Source organism: Lonchura striata, chromosome 6, assembly GCF_046129695.1.
Source record: "Lonchura striata isolate bLonStr1 chromosome 6, bLonStr1.mat, whole genome shotgun sequence".
Classification (NCBI taxonomy): Eukaryota; Metazoa; Chordata; class Aves; order Passeriformes; family Estrildidae; genus Lonchura; species Lonchura striata.
In genome coordinates this window covers 30,327,501-30,342,440 of record NC_134608.1, presented here as the reverse complement: position 1 = coordinate 30,342,440, position 14,940 = coordinate 30,327,501, and the positions used below count along the sequence as shown (strand labels likewise).

Below are 14,940 nucleotides of genomic sequence, written 5' to 3'. Positions count from 1 at the left end.
TAAGTAGTTATTTATAGGTCTGTGCTATATTGGAAAAAAACAGAGCATGATCTTGGTAGCACTTGGAATAAATTTGGCAGACGGATTAAATAGGGGGTTTTGGTCTGGATGCAAAACATGCCCCAAAAGATTTTCTCTTTCCCACTTTTATCTGTGTTTTTACTATACTTGAAAATGAAGTGTAGGCACCCATCTTGGCTGCACATCTTTGCGTTAGATTTGTCCTAGTAATCAGGTACATGAAATTATGAAATTTATGAAATTTCACATTATGATGTTTTCATATTTGTTCTTTTATAGACTATAGTTTCTTGAACTAAAGGAATACAGGTCCTCTAGATAATTTGGTTTTGCTTTTTTTTTTACTGGGAACACATCTGTCAAAACTCTTTTAGAGTGCTAAATTTTCTTTTCCTATTGATCACTATATTTGTTTTTATTTATTTTACTGACTCACAGAGCTAATGCCGTTCTTGAAACATCTCTGAGAACTCGGGTGAGACACCATAGGCTATGCTGTCTTCAACTAGAATTTATTAGGATTAAAACATACGTGGCATTAGTAGGGTCTGCTAAACTTCATTTGATTTATAAAGGTATAAAGCATAACTTTTATGATTACAATGATGCTAAAAATTTTGTGGGTGATACTATAGTCACACTGGAAAGACTGATTATAACATCTGTGGAAGAATTAAGAAAAGGAAATGGAAACTTAATTCTCCTTTACTAGTCAATCTGAATGGGTGTCTTAATTTGTAGTTTGTAGATTTTCTTCAGTTTGGACAAGGAATTCAAATTAAAATATTTATTTTGTTCCATTTGGAGTTAATTTCTTATCAAATTAATTTTTAAATTCTTATGCACAAAAGTACAATGCTGAACTATTTTGTTTGAAGATGGTGCCTGTAATATTGGTGCTTTTTTTTCCTCTTTTCACTGGCTTTTTTTTTTTTTTTTTTTTTGGTTGCTTTACATAATATTTCTATTGGCCTTAAATTTTGTGTTTCTTTCAATGGTTGGTTAAAGTTGCCATAAAACTTGGCTTAAACTTCATATGAAAGGGTTATTATAGTATTGGCTTATGAACAAATTAAGCCACAATTGAAGAGCCACGTAGCATATTTTATAAAATATTTTCTCAATAGTGTATATGTATCTGTTAGATAGACATCACATTTGAGCTGCACATGAGTGTCAAGGACAAACCTGCAATCTTTATGTTAATCTTTAGCTATTGCAACCTCTGAATTTTCCAGCATCATCTAGTTGCTATCTAGTCCCAAGAAGCTTAAGAACTTTTCATCTATGCATACTTTTTCCACTGGTGAGTGTGCACAAATCTGCTTAGAATGGTATATAATTGAGAAATCTGTAACTGTAACCCTAGCAGTACCATAAAGTGAGATATTGCTGTGTCCATGGTTATTTTATTATATAAAAGACCTCCCGGTCAGAGTAGGAACACAAATACATATACAATGACAAATAGGCAGTAACCTGTTCCACGGCGACATGACTTTCATCACAAAATCATCCTTGCCTCAAGGGCCAAACCCCCACAAGGGCCAAACTCAGCCAAAGTTTTTGTCGTACATCAGCCATACCGAGCTTTACACAAGAGTCAAATGGGGTAGAGGGAATGCTATCCTCAATGGCTAGAAAATTCACTTGTTAAACAGAATATATGTTTGCCGGTCTTCTCTTCATCTTCATTTAAATCAATGTCTTAACTGTTCCAATTGTGTTGAGTTTCTCAATCAATGTGCTATTGAACATAATGCCCCATCTTTACTCTTCTTCACTATCATGTCTTTCTTGTTCTCCTGATTTCCAGTTCTTTTGTGTTTGTAATGACTAGTCACTAGAACAAAATTAATTAAGAACATGGGCTCGACTGTACAGCCTCTTGGTTAAGGCTCCAACTTCAGATATGTGAAAGTTAAGAGCTGGTTAATTATGGCTGTGAAATTGCTTAATTTGGGTGGAACATCTTCAGAACATCAACTAAAAGGGCTTTGTTTGCTGTACTGACTCTGTGGGTGATTCATAGACTCTCTTAAGAGTATGATGGACCCATGTTCATGTCTGTGTTCCAAATCAAGCAGGATAGGGAGGTAAAACTTGATCTTCTTTCCAGATAAACAGTCAAATAACAATGGTGTCAGCTAAAAAGGAGAGATATTTATCTCTGTTATTATAAGGGCAACAAGTCTTGTCCTAAAATGTCTGTCTTAGGAAGGTGTCTGCCATAGGAATCCTGACAGGACATAAGTGTCTAACTCAGGGGCTGAGCATGGTTACTGCAGAAAATAACAAACTTTTAGGAAACAAAAATACACAGCAGCAAAAATGATGGTGGGATGGGATCTTAAAAAGTAGAAATCTACATGCCTAAAGAATGTAGGCATTTTCAGTGTTAAGCAAAGGCCTTTTTTTTTTTCCTTTTTCAAAAACCAAAAAAATGTAATTAGGTATCTAAGTCCACCTTCTGGTGATTCCTGGAACATCCAACCAGAGACAGAAAATTACTTGAGAGCAGATCTTGCCTACAATTTATGTATTAATGCTTACAATTCAGGCGTTAATGTCAACACCCATTTGCTAGTATTGCCTTCTAACTCAGAAATTCACTGAACATTTGGGATTAGCTTTACAGAGCCTTTGATGATTTTGATAACAGAACTTGATAATTTTGAAAATTTGCCTTATACATCTGAGGGCTTTACTTGACCAGGATGAAGTGATAAACATTGTTGGATACAGCCCTGCCATTACCAGTATTGTGGGTTCAAATGCAGGTTTATACACATATTCTTAGATGTCTTTACCCCTATACAGTGTAGGAACAATTAGTGAAATTCTGAAAATTAAGCCTCAACATCCTATCAGTCAGAACAGTCAGACCTAATATTGAAATCCGTCAGCAACCAGTTATTAAAATCATGTAAGATCACACACAGTTTCCAAACTGCTCTCATAAAGAACGGTTATATAGATTCTAGATAGATATATAGATTTCTAGGTTATATAGATTGGGTTTCATTTCATGACATATATCTCAATTGTATGCAAAATAAGAGATAGTGGAACATAGTACAGAACTAGCCAGTTTTGACTGAAGAAATACATTTCAAGTTTCTTTCTGTGGTAGGATTTAATTTTCAAATGAGCTATTTAAGTGACAATGACTGCATTTAAAAAAAACATCTCCAGCTACCCATCCTTTAATAGAAGAAATAAAAATATATTAGAAGAGCTCTCTTTAGCTGGGAAGGTCAACAAGTGAAACATGGTGCACTTGAGCACAGGCTTCTCCAATGCTCTGCTCTGCCCATAAGCCAGCTGAAATCAGGAGAACCCAGCCTTTCAAATGCTTTAGAAAGAGCAAACCTTCAAGGTTTCTGTCCTTGCTTATGCAGAAGACAGAAGGTTGTTCAAAAAAGCAGAGGGACAAGAAATGGTGTAACATTCACATATATGTCCTCAATCACAGCATATCTCACCATCTAAGACCCTTGCAAAGCACCAGCAAGATTTATTACTGATTTGTGAGCTGTACTTTGCAATTATTTCTGGGGAGCCAACAAGGTAGGCTAGGGAGCAAGACTGAGCCCTGGAGAAATGAAGGTCAGAAAATAAAAGAGCCTGGAATATGGAGTGATAGGTTGAGGAAGTGGCTCCACAAGAGATTTTCAGTTTTTCTATCCCAAACCAGTTTGGCTTACTAAGACACAAGCATCCATGAAACATGCTCATATGTAACAAACTCTTAAAAATGTTTTTAGAACATTTCACCCTGATTCATGTGGAATACAGAGAACACAAATGGGATGAGCGATAGCAAAAGTTTCACTTTTTTTTGACACTGTATATTTACCTCTTCATTTTAGAAACTTAATATACCTGTACCACACTTGTTCTGTTACCAGCTCATCACTGTGAAACATGTATTCCATAACAAGGCAGGCTGCAGTTTCATGGTGTGTATGGTGTTGACGCATCTTTAACTAATAAGACATTAGACCCTCTGGTTTGACAAAGTCTTGCCACTAGTATTGTAAAAATTAAAGGGAAAACATTTAACATCTGCATCTAGAGAGAGATTTATATAAGCAGAATCTCCAGTACCCAGACAGTGCAAAGAGCAAAACACAAGGGATATCAGCATGCAGATATGACTTACTGAGAGGTTATTAGGTGTATCTAGATAAGAGCTATAACTTGGGAAAGAGGGAGATGTATTTATACATAGTGTATTATTTATGCCCATTGCTTCTAATTGCCTAACTAGTTCTCTTTCCTCTCACGTATACTTGAGTACCCACCAACCAAAGAAAGATGTCTACAGCTAAATATCTGCCAATTATTATGGACTTTTGCTTAATATTCTATTGTTCCACTGACAGCACAGTTTTTAATATATCATTTTATACTATCCTGTACATCATCATTTTCCTGCCTCCCTTAGGGCTCTGGCTGTAATAGTTCTTATTTATTTGCACATGCTAACATATATGCAAAATATCTTGTAGTCATGATGTCGCCCCCACCACCCTCACCTCTTCCCATCTTTTTTCTTGTAACCCTTTTTCATCTGTTTTTAAAGTTACAGTATAAAGAAATGTGAACACAGCATGTGTGTGGACACAAATCAGGGTCAAATACACAGCTTCTCTCTTCTTCAGCAGTGTTATACTGCAGCCTTTTACTGTGCCCTGTAGGTTTGGGGTTTTAGGTAATAAACTTGAAAACAGATCGTAAGGGGAATAAAGGAAAACCCTCTTGCTACACCAATGGGGGAGGCAGGACTTTAACAGCCTGTGTAGTAACAAATCACCTCACAGAATCTGCTCAGCACCTTCTAAGAGAACGAATGGAGCATTGACTCTGGGCTAGCAGTGCTGCAGTCTGGTTAGTTGCATCAAATGCTATTTCTTACTGAGTTCACCAAATGCTTTTTTTGAGGAGAATCTGCAGCAGTATAAGCTGGAGGTGCTTTCAAGCGCATCATATGTCTGAAAAAGAACAGACATCTTTAGGATCCTAGTTTTCAAACTTTCAGTAGTGTTTTGATAAATATATTTTCGCTGGGGTTTTTTTTTTTTGTTTTTTGTTTGTTTGTTTGTTTGTTTTTCCTAAGTGGGCTTTTCGGATCCAATTTCTTGACAGTCCCTGCTTGACAGGTAGAAAAATACACTTTTTTTTCCTTCAGATTTTAATAACAATGAAAAAGTGTACAAGGTTCATGGTCAAGACAGGACAACGGGTACAAAAAATAGTTATCTTAAGGCAAAATTTACTGCTAGGGAAAATGGAACATTCTTTCTGAACTCACGAACTGGTAGTGCATGTGCAGGTTGGTTGTAGATGGTTGCTACAATAAGGCTTCTTTCATACAGGTGTGTTTATGCCCCAGGCTTGCTGGCCACAGTCCATTCCATTTACAGAAGCTGAATTAAACAATAACTACCGCATTGCAAAAAGAAGAAGGAAAAAAAAGGTGAGCGTCAAAGGAGATGCCTGAGAGCTTTGTTAGGGCCAAGAAAAACCCTGTTGCAGTTGTCAGAGCTTGTTGATGTTGCAGAGAATGGCACTTTTTTTTTTTCTGCTGGATTTTGTGGTTCTGCCTTAGGAAAGAAAGTAAAATAGAACGGAAGAACAAAGTCCTACTCTATAAATCAGCAGCTGCTCCTTGCCAGATCAAAGGAGTGACATTTTTGCTCCTGGACTACTTGTCCACTTTAGGTGCTTGACAGACAGCTAACAGCTGGCCTGTTACATCGTATAGGAGAGTTGGGCTACATCTTCTTCAGAGTAGATGACAAGCTAATCAGAGATACCCATAGCACGGGACATGTGAGTGCACCTTGATCTCTTCAAACGTACCCACTACATAATTGCTAAACACCTTTATGCATTTTTGGCAAGTTGCTACTTAGGTAGTTTCCACAGAAATGTAAAGGGAGAATTAGTGCCTTAATCTTATTTGATCAGGGAAGTTAAACAGATGCTAAATTTGTTGACACCTCTCCCTTTTGGTCGATTTAGGATTGATTAAAAAAAAAAAATGTTAAATATTGATAAGTTAAAAATAGGTGTAAAGTACTTCAATGTGATATTATTCAGAAACTACACTTTGGTGGGTTTTTTTTAAGTTACCTAAAATGAGATCCCTCAGCTCCTGATTTCATTCTCAAGACTGTTGGAGCCTAATTAGTTTTGAAAATCTTTTCCTAGGAGTTTAAGATGACAAATTAACACATCTTTTAATGCATGAGTTACTTAAGATTTTAGAGATTTGTTTTCTACCTTTAACATGAGTTTGTAAGTGCCAGCAAATCAAAGTGCATGCCAAATTAGCTAAAATTTTATTTAGCATATCCACAAGATGTATGTATACAAACATGGAATTTTAACATCAATAGTAAAAAATTCAGAGTGAGTCAGTTTCTAGTTGATTCCCATCTGCAATAAATCAAGTACAGGATGAGGTTAAATGTTATGGCTTGTGTCTATTGACTTTACATTTTACCTGTAAGATATTAATAGCTAAGGAAGTATGTCTGTTTGTCTCCTCCCTTCCTTTCAAGTATCTTGAAAATATCATTTTTACGGTGCGTGGTAAAAAAACCTTATACGAGCAACCTGATGGCATTGTCAAAAGAGGAGCAGCCTCCTCCGGCGTGCGTTCTGTGGTTTCAGGTGGCACGCACCAAAAGGCGCTCGTTTCCCACCAGGAGCCAAGGGGGATAAGGGATGATACTTTTCCAGTTAGGCTGAGGTTTGCTGGGAGCTCGTGAGGCGATCTGCGCCCGCCCCGGCAGCGGCGTGCGCGGAGCGGCGCTGCTCAGGCGCGCTGCCCGCCGCGCCGGGGCGCGCACCCGCAGGGCGGCCGGGCCATGGCGCGGCCCGGCTCCGCGGGGGCAGCGGCACCCCGGCCCGGCGGCGGTGCTCTGGCCCCACCTCATGGCGCCCTGCTGCACAGCGGGAGGCCTCCCCCGGGGCCACCCGGCCTGGACCTCGAGGCCAGCCCAGTTGCGCGGCTGGGAGCCGCAGCTCTTCCCTGGCCGGCGCTGCTGCTGCCGACCCCATGGCGCAGGCTGTGAGCGCTGTGCGGCTGCGAGGGCTGCGGGGTGTGGGGGATGCGGGGTACGAGGACTGAGGGGTGTGAGGGATGCGGGGTACGAGGACTGAGGGGTGTGAGAGTTGCGGGTCTGTGAGCGCTGCGGGGCTGTCAGAGTTGCGGGGTGAGAGCGCTGCGGGGCTGTGAGCGCTGCGGGGCTGTCAGAGTTGCGGGGCTGTGAGCGCTGCGGGGCTGTCAGAGTTGCGGGGCTGTCAGAGTTGCGGGGCTGTCAGAGTTGCGGGGCTGTGAGTGCTGCGGGGCTGTCAGAGTTGCGGGGTGAGAGCGCTGCGGGGCTGTGAGCGCTGCGGGGCTGTGAGCGCTGCGGGGCTGTGAGCGCTGCGGGGCTGTGAGCGCTGCGGGGCTGTCAGAGTTGCGGGGCTGTGAGTGCTGCGGGGCTGTCAGAGTTGCGGGGTGAGAGCGCTGCGGGGCTGTGAGCGCTGCGGGGTGAGAGCGCTGCGGGCCGGCGGTGCCGGGTTGCGGGGGATCCCCAGCTGCGGCAGGGAAGGCCCGCGCACAAACCCCTGCCCCGGGGCGAGGGCAGGGCGGCTGTCCCGGGTTGTGCTGCGGTGCAGGTGCTCCCCGTGACAGGCACCGCGGCTTTTCTCGGCAAAGCCAAATCGCTTCTCCGCGCTCCCAAGGAGTAATCTGGTAACGAGAGTTACACGTTTATCGAGGTGGATTTTTCTCTGAGGTGAATAGATGCACGTCTTGCCAATTCTCATGATTTTATCACAAGGCTCAAGTTATTTCATGTTAGTTCGAGGGCCCAGCACCGGGAGACAATGGTTATGTGAGAATCTTATCAAGTAAGTTTCTAGATCCTGTGGCTGAGAAGAGTGTTTTTAAAATGTGGTGCAATGACGGAAAAACTCACAAAGTAAACACTGGGAAGAGCACTGTTTAAATTTCCGGGTTTTTTTAGGACAGTCTCACAGTTACAGGACGAGCAAAATCATGATTTCCAAAAATTGGCAGCTCCAAATGGCAAGACGTATTTTTAGGAAGTCGAACACAAACATGGAAGACATGTCAGAAGTCTTTGGGATGGTTAGCACCTACCTCAGGCTGCCTCAGACACTCAGCTAAGTTGTTCTCTGTCATCTTCTGGAGCCTTCGCCAAGTGTGGATGGTGACTTAGGTCCTTTGAATCACACCTTTAACAGATGTGATGTGTCTGAATAAGCTTTAGAAAGTCGGTGTAAAAAGTCCTTAACCCCCTTCTCTAACAAGGCTGTCCAAAACTAGGTGAGGCTTTGCCAGGGAATAAACTGCCCCGTCCCTCCTGCTTCCTCTCAAAAGCTATTGCTTAACTGACTCCATTTCTTAATATTTGTGACTCAGGGAAGCCTTATTTAGATGGCTCATTTCCAGGTGACTAACAGCTTTTTTAATTTCCTATAAGGAATGCTGCAAATATGAGTTGGTAACCAGGTGTGGCATAGATTCAGTGAAGCATAAACAAGGGCTTTTTCAGCTATTTTTGTACATACACATACTGCCTAAACCTAATTCTGTCAATTTAGAATACATAGTGGAGGGAGAAGTTAAGTAAACTAAGATAAATAGATATTACTTGCTCAGATTAAAGTTTAGGTGATAGACAAAGACCGCTGTAAAGGAAGGGGGTGGATATTGATAAAAGTTTCTGCAAATTAGTCTTTTCTAATGAATTCTTTCAGACTGCTCTGAGCAGCTCACAACTTTTAGAATTATTTTTTCTGTTTGGCAAAGAAGTAATTTTCTAGGTTACTTAGGAAAACATATTTTGTGAATCTTTCATTGGTTATTTTCCCTTCTAAATTAGGGCATTCTTGGGCTACAAAGGATCAGTGTAGCATATGCTCTTGAGCTAACTGACATGTGCGTAGACCAAATAGTGAAATATCATTTAGGCGAAGATTTATTTCCCCATCCAAGGTGAAAACATTTGGATTACTTTTTAGAATACATTCTTAGACTCTTACTCAGCAAAAACATTGAAGCAGGTGCTTAGACCCCATTTATTCTTCAAGCTCAACTCCCATTTATGGAGATTTAATAAGAGTTGAGCTTCTCATCTATACTTGGCAGGTTTCTGAAAAATCTTGCAAGACTCTTCCCCTGGAAATTTTTTTTTAATTAATTTTTTATTCAGATGACAGCAAACTATTCTAATCCCAAATTAGTGTTGCTATTGTCATTACTTGTATTTTTATTATTTCTGTGACTAAGTCTGTGACAAAGTTCATTCAGTACTTCTGTCCTTTTCAAGTTTAAGAGCAGAAGTGTCTTGGGCTAAAACTGAGTCAAAACTTTCCTTGTCTTTAATCCTTCTAAATAACTGATTGTGAATTCGTCTCACAAATTTGTTTATTTCTCTGGTTTTCACATAAATAATTGAGAACCAATTTATGCAGTGGCTGGTTTGTTAAATAAATTCATTATTTTAACACCTCATTTTCTGGGATGGATATTTTAAATGGAAATCCAGATTGAAGACTGACACTGAAGATTTGCGTTGTACGTGGTGGCTCCATGTTGTTCCTCAGTTTCTCATGGGAAGCAGTCTATGCTGCCAGGGCAGGAATGGTTCCGTTTGGGACCAGTTCATCTCAGAGAATATATTAGACATACAGAAAAGTGATGGGAGGTAAATATCACTCTCTGCTTGAGTTCAGATTAGGCCCCCAGTTGGGAACAAGTTACAGTTTCCTGAGAATTCATGTACTTCATCCTTCTGAAACAAGACCTGTTGTAACCCTACATACTTACAGTGAATTTACCATGATAGCCATAAAGTAAAGCTGGAGATTTCCGATTCTGATTGCCAATCAGTACAGTCGCGAACAGTTCATTTCAAGAACTGATCTTAAGCAGATTCACTTATGGTGTAGTCATGGTGTTTCAAAATACATGTACACTATGTATAAAAAAGACAGCAGAAACAACAACAAAATTATTTTTAAGTGTGCCAGATTTAAAGAAGCAGATTAAGAGATCACTATTTGGTATTTATTCCCTTTGCACTTTGCGGAAATATGTCTCTATGATTTTATCAGAACATTATTTTATTATAAGAATAAAATGTATTATGCAAATTTAACATCATTTGATATGACTTGAGATAAAATGTGATAAATATATAAAGAAGATTAATTACAAGGCTTCCTATAAAATACAGAATGCATATTTATTTTGGACAAAGAAAATCAAGTCTCTGTTTGAAGAGATGTGATTAAATGCATATATTTAGATTATATTGTCATGCTAATTATCAATGGTAGGAACCAATTAGGACTAGTGCTACTGAATCACCAGACTAGATTGCATATTCACTAGTGCACCTTTATTGCTCTACTGGGTTTTGCTGTAAGCAGAAAGAAGTGAAATCACTTCCTTTAAAAGTCCATGTTGTTGTACATTTTGAGCAAGATCTTGTTCATTTGTGCTTTCATTAACTGTCCCACAAAAGTAACCAGAACTACTTATGTGAGAAAGACAGACTCTGGCTATAGGAAATAGATGTGGCTGCTTTAGCTAGAAATTAAAGAAAAAATACAAGATGCAAAAAACCTTTCGATTCAAATGGCTATTGTATGAATAAGCAAGGCTGGTAATCTGTCATTTGCAAAATGCTGGGAGTGAGTTTTTTATTGAGCCTGCTATGTCAGTGACATGTATTTCTCAACATTACACACCTCATTTATCATTCTGGAATGAGGACCAAATACCATGTGAATGTAGAGTTTGTGAAGGTATTGCCTCCCAGCCCTGGAGGCTGATGACCCCTCTTTATCTACGCAGCAGGTAAGGCACAAACAGTGGCAATGTGAGCTCTCTTTGCAGTCCCCTGCCAGTGTGCCTGACTGTTAAGCTGGGGGAACAAAGGAAAGATAGCATATGGATAGCAGATTGTAGGAGCGCTGAAAGAGGACTGAGGAAATCTATGTTGGGTGTGTGGCTCTGCCAAAGATCTCTTGTATGACTTTGGCCTTGTCACTTAATCTCCTTCTGTCTCTGTTCCCCTCCAAACAGGGAGAAGGCGTCTCTTCTCTCCCCCAGGCTTTGCCTGGAAATCTGTTCAGACTGAGTTCTCTTGGACAGTGTGCTTGTGAAGCATGGGGTGGAGTAAGACTGAGCTTCATTGGGTCCTCTAAGTGCTACTATCATCCAAATAATAGGAATTACTTTTAACAGCAGAGAAACAAAGAAGTCCATGTCTTTTTGATAAATTTTACTCATCTTTTCAGGCCATTCAATCTTTGGCCTCTGGGTGAAGGGTATGAACAAGGTAAGCAATTAGTGTCAGGAGCAGAGCTGTGAATTCTTCTTTTATAGGGTTCCAAATAATGCTGAAAACAGTGGCATTGGTGTTGTCTTTTTTCACCTGTCTCTTAATGCCTTTTGATGACATTTGTGCCTAAATAACATCAGTTTTTCTGCAGCACAAACTGAAGTGCTGTGCAAAAGGCTGTATTTTGCTTTACTTTGGCCCAGGATATGGGTCTCCAAGGGATTCAAAAACAACCCTCAAAAAATGTAAAGGCTAGGGCAGGGACTCAGTTTTCTACATCTCTGTTATGCACTGTGCATATTTATGGAACAGTATAAGAAATAAATAATAACGCACAAGCACTGCATTCTATGCCCTGCTCTACCCATTGTGCTGATACATTACATGATGTAGCTACTGCTAGTGAAACTAGGATTCAATTTTTAGCTACACCTGAAATGTATGTCTGTTTTGCCCCTGCAATCTTGCAAATATAAATAATTTCATGTGTCATTTTTCAGACGTACCCACTGGTGGGTATAACTGATGCTGTTTATGAAAAAGATTTTTCAGACGAGCCATAGAAATGGAATTTCAAAATTACATGGATGCCTAAAGCCTGTTCTCTTATATCTTTTCAAGTATACATCAGTGTATCTTCTCTCTAGATGGTTGCTGGTCTAGAGGACATTGCTTGCACCTACTGTTATGCAGATGTGCAAAAGAAAAATGAAGAAATAATGAGATCAGAATTCAAACCCAAGAGCTATTTCTCACAAGTTTTAACTGGACAAATTTTATCACTTTTATTTCTTCTTTTTTTTTTTTTTTTTTTTTTTTTTTTTTTTTTTTTTTGGTAGGAAATGGAGTACTTACTTTTAGAGTTTGAACTCTCATTTCCAAAACAACTAGTGAATTGCTTCTAGGTAGAGTTTGCAGTGAAAGACTGGCTTTATTCATATCAGCAGGATAAAATAAGGCCATGCTTCTCTGGGACTGAATGGCTGGGCAGAATGGGGTTTTCAACACCCGACCCAAAGGCTTAGTCTGTGGAGACTGTCGAATGTGTAAAGGTGGAGCAGTATCCCAATCTCTGTGCTCAGAGGTAAAGCAGATGTTACCTGAAACCCTCAAGGATGTAGAATTTTCTTAATGCTCTGCCTTGTCCTGCGAGCCCATTGAAAGAACACTTCAGAGGGCACCCATTTCTTACTAATGTAAACTTTCTGAGGAGTATCCAAAGACATGACCTCTGGGTGAACCTTTAACCTTCCCCTTAATTATTTGTTTGAAGACAGTGTGGAGTTCTCCTGCTGAGAGCCAAGGCCCATAATGCTTCGCAGCCCTGTGAGTCGGGGTGTGTATGCAGGGAAGTGGAGAGGGACATAAATAAGGGGACCACCAGATGTAAATAATAAAAGTGGTTGGGGTTTAAATAAAAAAAAAAAAAAAAAAAAAAAAAAAAAAAAGTTCAATTTGGTTTTCCTGAAGACTGGCCTGATTGAAGAAAAGGGGTTAGTAAGATGGAAAGTGTGTGCGTGTGTGGGGGGGTGGGTGTTTCTGTGATTTTTTACAGGCCTAAATAAGTGTTCATTCCATTCTTTAAAACCTTGCCATCTGTATACACCATTAGAAGCTCATAGGAGAAGAGAAAACAGTCTTATCAGGCTTTCCTGTTAATCTCTATTGGCCTTAACTTCAGCTGATAAAAGGCGTGCTGGATGGAGGAGGTTCAGGTCAGGCTCAATTTGGTCAGCACAGCAACATTGCTGGAAAGTAACTCAGCAAATAAGTCCTATCGGGGACCTTTGTCTCTGAGGACGGAAACACACTTCAAAATCACAGAACTGGCAGTGATGCCTTCACTGTGCCACAGTCTAAGGGAATAAACAAATATAGTGACTATGTCTGAGTTTTTATTTTAATAGCTGAAGTCATGACTAATTCTGAGGCAGGATGACATTTCTGACAACTGAATGGTACTTTTCCTAAAGAATAAAGAATGTATTTTGGATGTAAACAGAAAGATGCAAAAGAGCCCTTTAGTGTTACTTGTAGCATTTATGCATCTGTCTAATGAAATTTCCACCACTGTGATTACAGAAGATGCAATCGAAGGTGTGCCACCGTCCTTTATTATCTCCGAAGGAATTTAACCAGAGGGTGGGAGGGAGTGAGGGAAGCATGACAAAAGGCCTTGCAGAGTTGATGCTATATAAAGGCTAGCAATTTACTAAATGAGCAGATGAACTTAGTTTTCAGTTAACTGACTGAAAGACTTTGCTAGGCGTTGGATCGGGCCCAATGGCAATTATTGGAGGCTGTTTTGGATGATGGGCATGTTAGTATTTCTGAAGAGGATTAAACGCTAGTATTCGACTTCATTAGCACTCCTTAAGGGTCACCAGGCGAAAGCCTGAGCTGTGAAATAGCACACAAAACCTGCACGAAGGCTCCAAAGTGTTCTTAAACACAAAGAGAAGGGACAAAAACAAGTGTGGCTCTCGAGTGATAGAAAATTGCCCTGTTTTCAAAGATATTTTGTGAATAGGTAAGTTTTGAAATTATTTTAGGGAAATTAATTGAGCTTAGCTTGTGCTGATGTGCATTGCTGCGCATTAGCCAATAAGAAATATGCAAGCACTTATTTTTGGATTACTAGCAAAATTAAATCCAGGCTCCGCAGGCAACTAACTGCCTTTACCAGTGCTCAAAAGCCTCGGCAACCACCCCAGTTTGAGATTAAAAAAAATAGGTTATTTTGGGCCTAATATTAACCACATGTACCTGTGACTGGGGGTTTCTAACGAGTTGAAAGGTGCCTGAGTTGAGGGCAGGCGGGCGGTCGCCTTGCACGGGGTGTCCCCGCTTGGACACAGAGGTGGCCCCCAGCTGGCACTGACCTCCAAACGACCCTTGCCTTTACAGGCTCCAACTGCAGGAGTTGTAGAAGAGCAGAAGTCTTTCTGGGCCGGCACTTATTGCTGCTGCGCTGGTGATAAAACTTCAGACAGCCTAATTGATGGCTTTGCTGACCTAAGGATACCTTGTGAAAGCACGGAGTGGCAAAGCCTGGTCCTCATTTATGGCCAGCTGCAAGGAGAGCTGGATCCCTAAGATGGAAAGGGGAAAAGAAAGTCTCCCAGCCTGTGAACTTTAACCAGGATCTGAGCCACTTAGAAGGAGTTAAAGAAACAATTGTCTTTTAACACAAGTTTTCGGTCGTATTTACTTGTTCAAAGCCTTCTGGCAAATCCAGCTTTAAGCTGGCTAGTAAGATAAGCGTGTTACCAGTTACAATTTCTGAGCACTTAGAGGAAAATCCTTTAAAGTGAAATTATACTCTTTTTAAAAAGCAACGTGAAGCAAAACACATTTCCACAGCACGCTAAAATCCTGTCACTTTTAAAGCAGAGGTGTTCTCAAAACATAGAAGCAAGCTGATGAAAGGACTTCTATTCTTTGTATTCTGTTACAGGTTTATTAATGCCAGAAGAAGAATAGTACAGCCTATGATTGACCAGTCAAATCGAGCAGGCAAGTTCCAAGTAGTATCTGTATT

The 14,940-nt window shown here is 40.3% G+C and overlaps 1 protein-coding gene across 10 annotated transcripts in view; it reads left to right on the top strand.

Annotated features, from left to right (window-relative positions):
- MEIS2 (Meis homeobox 2) overlaps positions 1-14,940 on the top strand; it is a 171,874-nt gene that overhangs the window by 150,472 nt on the left and 6,462 nt on the right. For all 10 annotated transcript variants that reach the window (XM_077784071.1, XM_077784070.1, XM_021539301.3 and 7 more), the window contains one exon: positions 14,857-14,915. In XM_077784071.1, coding sequence (XP_077640197.1) covers positions 14,857-14,915 — 59 coding nt within the window. The remainder of the gene's footprint in view (positions 1-14,856; positions 14,916-14,940) is intronic.